The following is a 13,897-nucleotide window of genomic DNA, read 5'->3' as shown; positions in this document are numbered from 1 at the left end:
TTAAAGGTTATTTAAATTTTGGAAAGTTGCTGAAAACAAAAATATAGAACAATCAATTCTCCCTAAGTAAGATACAAATAGAAATGCTCCCAAAGTAAAATTTTGTTTCTGAGTGCACATGTAACAACAAAACTGAAAGGTCTTCACTGGCTTCAGTAGTTTGAGCTCACTCATTCAAAGTCAAATAAATCCATCAGGTCAAGAGACAAATACTGTACAGCATAAGTTGTCCAGAGACATCATGAAAAACACCTCACAAAATGCCACATCCACAAATTCTAAGAAGCAATTGAGCTGTTTAAAAACCACTAAAGAAACTATTACCTAAGGAAAAGGAGTGCTGGGGGGGCACTTGTACCTTTTACCTGTAAGATGACAGAAAGCCCAAAGCTCAGCAGTACGAGGCAATGCTGCTGAGCCCCAGAGAAACCAGTTTTCCCAGGAAATATGAGGGGGGGTGTGTTGGAGCTGCCAAAGCTGGTAGCAGGAAGGAAGTGAGGTTCCCACAGCTCCATGTCCAGCACACAGTGACGCTGAGCACATATTCCTGATAAGCACCATGTGTACACACACCCCAAGCAGGGTTTGAGCCAGGTAAGGGAAGAGGCCAACAAAAAATGGAACCTGCAAGGCAGGATAAAGCTTTTTACCATGTCAATGTTCTCCCTTACACAACTGGCTCAGGGGTGGAAACTGCCCTCCAGGGGAGGTATTGGGACATTGTCATGGGTGGGAGCGGAAGATTCAGAAAAAGTTTACTAAAGAAGCCCTACCATTGAGTCACAAAGTGCAGAAAGGACACCCTTGCTTTCCAAACTCCTTTTCAGAGAGAGGAGCCCAGGCACAGCTGGATTCAGTCCTAGTTTAGTGAGAAGGCAAGAGAGACTGCACTGGTCAGACACAGGGCATGGACAGACTGACATCTGTATTGACCATTCCCTGTTCACATGGAATTGACTGGATCCTTTTATCTCTACATTCACAGAATCATATAATTCCGTTTTTCCCAATACACTTTGATTCATCACTTCTCCCACTTTTGGTTGCTACTCCAAATTTCCCTTATAAGTCCTGTATATGCCCAAAACACACTTCCCATAGGTCCTACAGGGTGTTTCCTCACCCCTTTAAGCAGTAACACTCTCAGTTTATAGAGTTATCCTGAGAGATGCTCCCCAGACAACCCTTTTTGGTGATTTTCTCTCCTGGACCATGGACTGATTGCTGTGCTGTGAAAACCCTAGAAGAAGCCAAGTTAGGGCTCCATTTCCCTGATGAGGCTATTTTGGTTCCTACATTTCTGTGCATTGACAGAGATTGGTCTTTAGGCACATCAGCGGCCCCTCTTCCCGTTCTTTGCTGTGCTACAAGACAGGTTCCTGATCATTTGGTGCAACCTGTGAAACTTGCTCCTTTGAAATTAACCCTTACTCTGTAAGAACAGGAAACAAGGTGAATTTATTTGAAGTGGGGTTCTTCTACTCACAGTTGAGCCTCTGGGCTCCTTTGTGTTTGTGGACATGACTGCTTTGCCGCATAACCTTGCAGATTCTTTTTCTGTAATTTAGGAGGCACCTCCTTTTGGATGCAGAGAAACTTTTGCTCAACTCAAACTGAATGTCTGCTTAGATGCTGCTTTCTACACCCCGGCTACTGCCTGCCTGGAGTGAATCTATGGAACTGTAAATTGAGATCAATTCGTACTTGTTAATAAAAGCATTTTAAGAAAAAACAAATTAAACCAAGAGTAAAAAAATTTACTGCAATCAGATGCTACTCATCCAAGCATTCTAGAACTTGGAGATGAAACCACTGAGCTACTGAGTACAAACTAGTATTTAGACCAGTGTCGGTATGTACGTCCAGGCATGTAGTCAGCTCACAGACCTACATTACACTAATCAGAACTATGTGGGAGTCTGGAGGATAACTCAGCTAACTGTGAGCAAGATTCAGACTTCTCATGTCATGTTAAGAAGGTCCAGGATGACCAAAACATCTGTAGATAACACACAAAACCAGGGAAAAGGTTCTCCTCCCTTCCTGGAACTCCACCAAGATGTTGCAGTCGTTTCTCCCATGGACAGCATGTGAAAAATGAACTTCAACTGGTGTTAGCTGTATTGCTTGTTTTCTACTACACAACACTTTGTCACTTGATAAATCAGCAGCAGAAATACTGATTAATCCTTACAGAACCAAATAAATTAAAGCAGAAGAATGGGAGGTCTAACAAGGCTCATAATACATTCCAGCAATTATAGAATGGTAGTGAGTGATGTATACAGCTCCTCTAGTCCTTCATCAGGAAACATTTTAATATAGAATTAATAAAATAATCACTTTTCTATTATGTCCCTCTTGCCTTTTACTTTCCCTGAGATGAACTGAGCGCAATCTCTTAGGCTGTCCATCAACTAATCTCATTCCTCACTTCTAGTCAAGAGTTTTCCAAGTTAACACTTTTCCTTCTCTGTCAACATGTTGAGACAGCACTCCATCCTTACAGATAAGGCCAAGTCCACAGCAAATCTATGTAGGCTTGTCCAATTTTAAAATTGCTGGATTTTTCTTTGTGGTTTTCTAAACAGGAACTGGAATTTCAGTGGGAACACTTGCATCTCTTTTTACATTTAAAAATTAACTTCCTACAGCACCTCTAAAAAGATGCAGAAGCCTAAATTTAACTGTGCCCTCATAAAAGCCCTTGGAGTGAGGGTGGGATTTTTCATGACTGCCTATGTGACTATAAAATGAGATTTGTTGCCAATGAAAAATCAGTTCTAGAGCTTGCATGTGAGTCTCATGTCAGTCACCATTCCTTGGACAACTTCAAAGGTAAATTCTGCAGTAGGACAGCTATTTCTTCTAGTGATGCAGTAGTGGAGACAGGCAGGATAACACTGAGTTTTGCAGGGTAATTTGTTGTTTTATTGATACAGAAGATTAAAGTTTTACAGAACATCAGGCAAACCCATCCTCTTATTTGCCCAATACTTGAGGATGAACAGTTACAGACAAGAAAATTATCCAGTTACCTGTAGTGCAGCTAATGATTAAATTACATTAAAACTGTTAACAATATTATATTGTAAAATATAAGTTCATATACAATATATAGATACAAAGGCTTTCTGCTCCTTGTCAGGAACATAAGCTAATCACACATTTTGCAGTTTAATTTAGCTTGTGCTAAAGTACATTTCCATCTTAAATATATACCTTAATGTAAACCATACCTATGAAATCTCTCAGTTTCATTTCCCGCCTCTTAACTTGCAACTAATATTACAGCACTTTAAAAGCTGAATGAACACTCTTATTCAGAAGAGGTTTCTGTCAGAATTTCCTCTCTCTTAAATCTTTGGCAATGCTTTACAGGATGCTCTCATTAGTCAGACTTAGTTTTTTACCACATGACATTTTAATCTTATCCAAAGCAGGACATTCTGATTCCTGACTCCTTCTGTCTGAAAGAGCAGGCCATGCAAACGTATGAGTGTTAAAATTATAAAAATCCTACACTGTAGGAGAAAATTGACATTGTGCAAAATACATTAATAAACATTTTAAAGATTCAAAAGATGTAACATTGTTAGACTTGGCTACACTGGCCAACTGCATAAAAGCACTACTTCATACCTGGTCAGTCAGTGGCCATTCACTGCTCTGGAAACCTGTGCCTTGACAGGCTGCACTGCAGTCAGAGCAGGAAGATGTGCATGGCTTTGTCTTTGGGCCAGCCTTTCCAAGGTTTGATGGCTAAGATCAGAACCCTCAAACCTATCAAGCTTCTGAACAAGTTATCTGACTTTCACAAGGATATGTTACATTCACTGGGTACCAGGGCCACCTCTGTAGGCTCTAAGTATCCAGCTCAGCAAATATTCATTGATAGAAGCGTGGCAGTATTCACTTGCACCTCACAAAATCACCAAACTCTGAACTGGACCAGTCCTTCTGCACCCTGGTAGAAGCACCTTCTCAGAGCTGCTCACCAGGACACAACTGAAGCAGTACAGATATGAATGGACTTCAAAGCCCTTTATTCTCCCAATACACAAGTAGAAAGATGAAAAACCAAGAGGAAAAATAATTTGCATTTAAATCCTCTCAGTCCTACTAAAGATGTTTCTTGCAGAAGTATTTCACGTCAAAATATGCTGCACAGAAATATATTCTATAGGTGTATGGGTTAGGTAAGTAACATATTCACTATGAAACAGATGGAAACACTGAGATTTAATGTCTTTTAAAACAGCTTAAAGACTAAAAATCCTTCAAGAGGAAAAGCTGAAGTTACTTTTTTCTTCTCTGCTAAACTACCTGCTTTTGCTCCACTGTGGCACTTCCATAAGAAAGGTTAGTCTGTGGCATTACACAGGCAGACTTATCCCTTCCAAGTGCCTGCCAAGTATCTAATTTTGTCCATGCTAAAATCAAAATTAGAGGATTACTCAGAACTATTGCTTGAACAAATACATGCAGTTTAAACTACATGCTGTAACAAATCCCTATCAGAAATGCCCTCATCCACATGGAGATAAAAAGTGCACATTACAGTCACCAGCTGGTAGATGACAGTAGAAATATTCTTAAGAGAAAATACAAATATAGATATATTTAGTAGTACATTACTCTAGCACTGTAATGCCAAATGGTAGATTACCAAATGGTAAATTTCTGAGGAATATACTGAAGGCAAGCAAAATATTACATATATTTCTATCTTAATTTGTATGACTACAGTGGAGAGGTTTTGGCATAACATATTTCTTGGGGGAATGTTATGATTAAAAATATTCTGTAGAAAAATTTGTTTCTTCATAATGGGAATGAGTATGATAAATAGTTATGTTATTGCACAAACCATAGGGTTTTTAGAAAACAAGACCAAAAATAGTGCTTCAACATTTGGAGTGAAAGTCATCTATGAAGTGTGAGACCCTGAAAATCAGGATTGTTCATAGGAACTCAGCCAGCAGGCTTACTAAACAAAACTAATTTCTACCCAGATACCAACTTATGAACTTACTATTTTTTTTCCAAAAAAGACAAAAGAAGCAAAAATACGTAAAGAGCATGTTAGATACTACTTAAGGCAAAACATAAAAATGCAAAAATAATTATTATATGTTCCAATAGAAATATAGATATGTAGTCTACAGACTTCAAGCCACAGGCAATAAAAAATACAGCATTTCATACTTTTGTATAGTTGAAATCAAGGATAAAGAAATTATGTAAAAAATGGGTCAGGGTAACAGTTACCAAAATGTACAAAAATAAACTGCTTATCATGTGTGATATTAAATGTTTTTGCATGGAAGTAATATTGCTTTGATAAACAAAACAAAATCTTGTAAAACAAAATCTTTTCATTCAAAGTCCAGAAGAGATATATAATTACTTTCTAAAAAAATAATGTATTTTCACATGTATATCCTACATTTTACAAACTGTACCTCTTTACACAGTACCAGTAGTTGAAAGCAGGTCCTGAGTCAAGAATTTCTTGTTAAGGAACGAAATAGTTCACAGTGCCTGGTTAATTACTTTAACCCAACCACCAAGTCTGTAGCATTAACATCTGCAGGAAAGCTCCCTGTTGCATTAGCAAGAACTGTGGATGCTGGATAAATGATTTCTTCAACCGTCACGTATGTCCCTGTTAAAAATCCAACAAATCCAACCACAGCTATAAAAACATCTTTAAATATTGTCAATAAACCTAGGTTTTCCTTGTAGAAAGTGAGGATTTCAACCAGAGGTGGCAGAATCAGTCCCAGAGTGCTGCTGCTGACGGCTCCAACGAAAGAAATCACCAGGTCTAGGCGAGGGATCAGAACTGCTACAGCACCTAAAGCACAACAGGAGAAATGGTGGCTTCAGATTCAATATCCTCATGAGAAACAAAACTGCAACACATAATTGAGTGGTTGAGGCTTTTTAGAAAGCTCCATCATTCAGTACTTCTCCAGCTCCATGTGGTGTGCACTATACAGATGAATGCACGTACTTGTCAGTAACCCACATCTTCATGATCATCTGAGAGACCCAGCTTCCAATCTGAATTTCTGCATGAGCTGGCAGAGCATCAAGTTAAAGTATTCTTGTACTTACAGGGTAAAGAGATTTGGCCAGCAAATCACAGAGAAATGAATGATATGAAATTGCAAGGAAATGTTTTACTTTTTTGGTTGTTGGTAGATTTTTAGGATGAAAGAGTAAAAGCTGGGGAAAAGTAGAAGGGGCTGCTGCATGCTGCTCAGGAGACAGAGGGCAAAAATATATTACTGTCTATTAATTAGTATAATTAATAATCTAAAAATCACATAAAATTATTCAAAATTAACAAACCTGTTGATGAACAAACCTGTGTGGCTTGGCAGTCACACAGTCATTTAAGTGACCTTTACCTATAAACTTGAACAATCTTGGTTTGTACAACTGCTTTCAGTCTGTAAAATGTCACTGTAATAGTTGCCTGGTTAACTAAATGAGAACTTGGCCCTGCCAAGAGGAGTCCGAACACAAGGCCCAGTAAGCCTTTAAGCTTGGCCAGTGTCACCTCCTGAAACTACAACAGTTACAGAAAGAGAATCCATCATGTTGGACCAGAAACACTTCTGGTTTTAACTGCTTTGACTGGTAAGGTCCCCTAGCATTAACTCAGATATATCAGTTGTGTCCTGTTTTCAGTCCTGGATTAAAAAACAGCTTTCAAAAACCTCTATACAACCCCTGTATGTGGTAGAAATCTTTTTTTCCCTTCCATGAATATACTGCCTTTTAACTATCAGACATTAGTGTAAACAGCATCAGACTGTTTGCACCCTTCCACCACATCTCATCAAGACAAAGGAGCAATCATAAAGAAAGGGGAAGGGGAAAAGAGGTGTAAATGCAACCAGCACACACAAAAATACCATGTAATATGTTTTGGTTTTTCCCTAACTCCCTTCTTCACTCTGAAGCCAAAATAAAAGCCTGTTTGGTTTTAGAGCAATTTCACTGACCATATGTTATTCAGTGTTTATGGTAATGAACAAATGGAACAAGCAGGAAGGAGATCTCCACAAAATATGTGAGGATGAAAACCAAAAGGTGTGTATTAGCTTTATAATGCATAACTATGAAGTTGTGCTTTCTATTTGCAGAGTGTCTTTGCTGTGGGCTGAATGGCACCAGCTGCATCAATTCTGACACACTGTGATTATGAAAGGCAGCATACTCAAATGATGTTCCTGTTGATGTTCTCCATTGAGAATAACTTTGGGAAAACTGCACTGGAAAATACACTCAAAATTCACTTATGGAACACAACAGTTGTCCACTGCTGCCTGGCAACTGTTTGCTACACATCTTCATGAAACTTGTAACTATAGAGTTCTCACATAAAAGGAACTAAGACTAAAATGTATAAAACTGCAGAGGGAGAGTGGATTCACTAGCTCATCCTACTTGAAAATAACATATCATGCACAGATCTGCCAGAAAAAAAAATCGATTAACTTGTTCCTGCTTGAGATTACTATAGTTTATTAACACTTTGGAATTCTACAGAGATATGAGAGGCACTGTTTGGCCAAAGAAAAACTGGGCAGTGACAGAAGTGGAAACCTTAGAAACATCCTGGCACTCAAAAATAGGTAAGACAGGTTTTTTTATCCCACTGTTAGGATGGACCTACTCAATGCCAAACAGTTTCTTCTGTTACATGATGTGACATTTGAAGACTGGAAATGTCACATGTTTATGCATTATCCAGGATAAAGCTGAATGAAGTGCAAAAGGAATTATGCCAAAGTTAATGAAAGTCACTAAATAGCCACCACTGTAACTTCTGCAGCCATAAATGTTCAAGCCACAAGAGTATGCACCACTAATGTACAAACAATACAAGATGAGCATTAAGACTGGATTGCTATGTGTGATACTTACACAGCCATACAGAGTCCAAAAGTAACTGAAAAGTTCAGCTGAAGTGTATTGCAGTGTCTGGTAAAACTCCCAGCTAATGACTATGTTGAATGTGTTGTTCTAAAGTAAAAGAGATGGCTGCACACTTATTATCTTGCCAATTCAATAGATGTAGTGGGTGTATTCATTAAACATAGATTTTCAACTTCTGTAATAGACCTCTTTCAGTTCCACATGTGTCCAGAGTTTAGAAGACACTCATTAATTTATAGTTCATAGTTTTGATTCCAACACTTATTAAAATAATGAGACTATGTTTCATATTTTTTAATTGGGAAAAAATCCAACTCTAGTTTGTAATTGCTTCAAGTCACAGAAAAACAAAATGCACTGTGTTGATTTAAATCTCATCAAACGTTTGTCTGACTCATACAAATTTGTATGAATCTGGATATTGCTGTGGGAGGAGGTTTGGAAAAGTGTTTCAAGGTTTTAATTAGTGTCTTATTTATTCCCTAACAAGCCAAGAGAAATACAATGCATGTTTATTACCTACCAAAGAATGTATTCAAGAATTAAGAAAGGGCTCCTTTTTCCAGAAGCAAATAAGAGACATTCCTACAGGTAGGAACCCTAATTTTCCCAGCCATTTGTAGGTTTCAAAAATACAATGTAAAGAAGACATTCTGATCCTTTATCAGCAGCCACAAAATCTTCTGATTTGGAAGCTCAGCTGAAGAAGTAAGTTCTGTGTTGGTAATAAGACACTTTTATTTTGGTCAACAGTTAAATTGTCTTTAGGCTAGAATAAAAGAGTGTGGGCCATATGAACAAAACATCCTGCAGAGATAACAAGTGGTATAATCATATTGCTTCTACCTTAAACTCTGCAGTCTAACCTCAAAAACTACAACTCATGGTTTCTCTACCTCTCTCAGCTATGTAGTTCCACATCTGGGTCAGCTGAGACTTTTTGAGGGAAGGAATGCTATAGTATAATGTTTAGATTTTCTTAAGGGACATAACACCCCAGTGGGATGATACTCTTAATTTTATTATCTTTATTTTGTAGTGCTGCTTGTTTTATAACTTTTTGTTACAGAATCAGCGCATTAGTTGCCAGACTTGCTTCTTGAGAGGCAATTCAAGTGAGATTGCTGGGGAGTAACTAAGTTTTGCCATTTCCACCCAACCTAAATGCATTATACCTGCTGATGAAGTCAAATAGGTGATTACCATATTCCAATACTTCCTCCAGTAATCAAATATTGAGCTACCTTATTTATATCAGAAAGTAATGCATATGCCATGCTAAATCCTTAAGCAGGATGGGCACAGCTGTAATCAGGATCCATGGATGTAAATAAAGATTGAATATAACGTTGGTCCTATCCATAGATAGTTCAAAAGCAAAGTATATTATGATTTCATCGGGACACTTTAACCACAGAACTCACTTTAAAAGCCTTTATTCCCATACTTCTAGTAGGACTTAATTAATTTGTAAGCATCTTTAGGAAGCCAGAAACCAATTTTGAAATTTAAAATGCTAATAATAATAATTTCTGCTATATTTTCCTTTTCCTCTATAATAAAGCTATTTAATACTTCTTCACTAAAACTATTAAAAGAAATTATTTTTCTGATAATACCAGATTTTAGATTTTATCTAGGTATTCAAACATAATTCTGACAAAGAAAACCAGGTCAGTGCTATTCAAATGTTGCATCTGAAAAAAAAGAACTAATACATACACTTCCAGATCAGTAGTATGGCCCAAAAAAATTGTCCTAACAGCAGGTTTTATAAATAGGCATAGTCAAAAAGATTGGGTGCTTCTTAAGTACAAAAAGTGTTGGATATTACTAGGGAGTGGTAACTTCACACAATTGAAAAGCAAAGTAATTGTCTCAAGTGACATACAACCAGTTCTCTTCAAAGGCAGTGACAGTGCTGAGGAGGCCCCTGTCCTGCAGGAAGACAGCATACACCAAACTTTCTATTTGTACCACTTTTCCAGGACCAGAGAGCAGACTACGACATTGATGTGTTAAAGATGGGTGTCTGACATCCATATGACCTTCCAAAAGCACAAAACAAAACTGTGTTCTTAGCATACAGATGTCTATGATATGGTAAGGAAAGGATCCCTTCCAGGAGTTAAAACTGCCAAGAATTCTGCCTGTAGGTAAAACAGCAATTCAAAATTTCAGCCTGAATGCTCTTTCCTATCTAATATCCCAGGCTGCCCTCTCTGTCCATCTTTCTTTACTGCAGCAGTGCTCAGCCACTCAATCTGGCATCCTTTTCTTCCCTCCCCTTTACTGCAGTGTTTCCTGGATCCCCTTCCTTAATGCAGCATCTGCATATTTCCTTCCAACTCCCTCCTCCTTTTCTGCAACACTTCCCTCCACACTGCCCAAGGTTTTTTTCCTTTATTTCTTGTGAGAATGGAGGAACATTTCTCTGATATGGACTGCCCCAGAAGGCTCAGCCAGTTTGGCTGTAAGGAGCATACACGTGCAGGCTGGACAACTGGCAAGCCAAGATAACATCATCTTCTTGAGTCCTACCTCACAATTAAAACTATTCACCCTTTAAAAATAAATGTCAAAACCTAACAAAACCTAATGTTTCCATGAGAAGTTGCTCATGTAAATTAATAAAAAAGAATGCCTTCCACAGTGGACATCAAACTATTTCGATACATATGTACAAAGGAATATGAGACCAAGTAGAAACTGTTATCTATCTGCAGATAAACCAATGCAAATAATAACTTAAGAACATTTGTGAATAATTTACATGTTGATACCTGCAGTTTAAAAAAAGGATTTTAGTTAAAGATTCTGGTATAATTTTACTTTATTTTTTGCTAAAAATGATAATTAACATAGGGTTTTAGGTGGTGTTTGTCTCAGCTATTGAGACATTAAGACTGTAAGATACATATAGAAGATAATTTTTTTAAAATCTATTTAGATTGTCTTCACAAAAAGTAATTTTCTTAATCCAATTTTCTAAAAAGTATACTTTTAAATTTGCTCAATCTCAAAACCAAAACTAAATGTGAAAAGGAACAAAGCAGAAGACATGTTGCAGTTATATATGAGGTGACAAATTCTACTTGCACATTGGAGAGAAAGAGGGACAGCTTGCACACAGGACAACCACACACATCATCTAGTTTGGCTTTGTTCCCTTTGGAATGAAAAACTCCTTCATCATTATCTTCCTGCAACACACAGTATGAGAGACAGAAACATAAAGTACTTCACATCACTTGCCCTCACACTACACCACCACATTTTTGATTGCCTTGTCCTGTGCTAGTAGGAAAGACCAGACTCACACAGGAGAAGACGATTCCAATATCCTAATCTTTCACAAGGAGAGGTGACACAGGACACTGCCCTGACACACAGAAGGGAATGGGCAGATCCATCCCTTCCCCAGAGCCTCCCACTTTTCTCAAACATGTAAATAAATTCAGGTTTTACACCACTTTGCATCCAAGATGTCAAAACTGTTATCAGAAGGGTTTTTATTATTTTTATTCCTTAAGCAGAAAGACACATGAAGAATGACACCAGACCAAAGAGCAATTTAACAGCAGCATTGAGTCCAGTCTTCTTACCAGCTACTTAAAATACCTACAGCCAGGGCAAAGGACTGGCACACACCACTGCTATGAGACACCTGTTTCAATGCAGCATTCCCCTGTTCCACTAATAAAATCACTCCCCTTAAGCTGTCTGTGTTCTAGATAACCCCAAAATTCAGGCAGTGCAGTTAGTTCAGATTTCAGCTTCCACAACCTGCACCCATTTTAAGCAAAATCCAATGTCACAACAATCCAGTGCAGGAGGAGGCTGTGTGAGCAGGTGTGGCTTTACAGGACAGGGATGAAGCAGCAGTGACACAGCTACAATGCAACTGTTCCCCCTACTCTCCTCCTTGGGACAATCCAGACAGAGAAGACTCTCTCTCTGAGCCAAATGTCCAAGTGGTAGTCAATGGTAGCTTGGCCTCTTCATCTTGTTCTGCCTGTCCCCATCAGATCTTCAGAATTAACGTATTTTTACTAAGCACCCCCCTTAGATGGCAACATACCAAGAAAACCAGGCTGTGAGAGGCCAAGGAATGTCCTCACGCTGCAGTTTGTCCAGAGCTGCATTACCAAGTGGTCTTCACAAAACCAGCAAGCAGACGTGCTTGGCACTGCACACACCGATTAGGTGTAAATGTATTTGACCATTTAGTTAACTACAATCCATGTGGTCAGAAATGGCACCTGTGTTCAGGCAGTCAGATCTGAACATTTATTTATTTATTCATTTGTCTCTGCAGCAAATTTATTTGAGCTTTGCTGCTGATACGTCATCATTAAAAAATTTTTAAGACATTCTCCAGTGAAATAATGCAGCCAGCTGTTAACATGAAATTCTGGATTCAAGGAATGAATGCGAAGCATACAGCAAAACTCAGTAATACTAAGCGCCAAATGGATGATCCTAGACCATAAAAGTACTGGCACTTCCCACTGGCAGTCTCCTTCTGATTCTACGGGCTCACCAGAAATGAGTCCACAATTGAACTTTTGTCCTCTTTGTCTCACTCTCAAAATAATTTGTGGCTCTGATACAGCTGAAAGGTGTGATGGTGGTCACAAGGGTTTTTGGGTGAAGGAAGGGACGAGATCCTTGACTCCATGATCAGAAGGCTTGATTTATTATTTTATGATATATACATCTATTAAAACTATACCAAAAGAAAAAGCAGGAGAGCTTTTCAGAAGCTTGCTAAGCTAAGAATAGAATAGTAAAGAATGATAACTAGGCAACTCTCTTCGACTCTGTCTGAGAGAGTTCCTTCCCCGGATTGGCCACCACCCATAAACATCCAAACTGGGCCAATCCAGACAGACCTGTTGCATTCCACAGCGGCAGATAACCTATTGTTTACATCTTGTTGCTGAACTTCTCAGCTTCAGCAGGAAAAATCCTAGAAGAAGATTTTTCACAAAAGATGTCTCCGACAGAAAGGTTTTGAACCACACAAGCAAAACTTAATGTTTTCTTATCCAAGGACAAGACTGCTTTTGCTACAGAGAGTAGAGGTGAAGAAAAGAGTCAGGAGGAGTGGCTAAGCCTTGAAGAGCCAGCCATACTGCTTCCAATGATGCTAAAGAATGGTATTTTCCAATATTCACCATCACCACTCAATACTCCCCAATCTTTCTCTTGTTATCAAGTTATATCAAGTTATCCCACAGGAAAGTAAGCAGGGATACATGGCTGCTACTTTGTAGTTTCATAACAAAAGCGAAAATAAATTCAAATAATTTTGTATTAAAATTTTATATTAAAAAGTTTGTCTTGCCATTACCCTTGAAAATAAAATTTTCATTATATGCCTTTTGATTACTACATAAAGCAAGAAATAATGTGGTGAAGATGAAATTGAACATACTTAGCTTTAATCTCAAGCTAATATACTTTGCTCCATAAACACATAAATATGAAGGAGAAACATCACCAAAGACACCTTCAGGAATAGTAAAAATTACTTATCTTTATCCTTCAGGCTTCTTTTCCTGTTTCATAATAAAATCTTACATTTCTTTAATAAAGATAATTGAAGAAACAGATGATTAAGATGACAAGAAGCATCCGTTATTTTGGAATCCTTTTGAAGTAATAGAGTCCATCAGGGTGCCATAAATTGTAACAATCATGTCAGGTAAATTATCTTCTCTAATCACCATCTAAGGACTAAACAATATATTAAGTAATAGAGTAAGTTAGCCCTCTCTCTCTCACCAAGTATTAAAAAAATCAACATAACAAGGAGATTATGCTCTAAATAGCCTTTAAGAAACTTCTACGTCTCTAACCCATGTTTTTGGGGAGCAGGGATTGTTTGTATGTGCTACAGCTTCCACCAGCAGGAACATATTAATTTGCAGAATTT

At 38.0% G+C, this 13,897-nt stretch overlaps 1 protein-coding gene across 1 annotated transcript in view; it reads right to left on the bottom strand.

Moving 5' to 3' along the window:
* Positions 1 to 2,712: 2,712 nt before the first annotated feature.
* Positions 2,713 to 13,897, bottom strand: part of SLC36A4 (solute carrier family 36 member 4) — an 89,343-nt gene continuing 78,158 nt past the window's right edge. Inside the window, 1 exon segment of the mRNA XM_030945207.1 lies at positions 2,713 to 5,860. Coding sequence (XP_030801067.1) covers positions 5,553 to 5,860 — 308 coding nt within the window. The 3' untranslated portion in view covers positions 2,713 to 5,552.

Source organism: Camarhynchus parvulus, chromosome 1 (assembly GCF_901933205.1).
Source record: "Camarhynchus parvulus chromosome 1, STF_HiC, whole genome shotgun sequence".
Lineage (NCBI taxonomy): Eukaryota > Metazoa > Chordata > Aves > Passeriformes > Thraupidae > Camarhynchus > Camarhynchus parvulus.
Note: the sequence above shows the minus strand (reverse complement) of the source record. Positions and strands in the feature narration are given on the sequence as shown.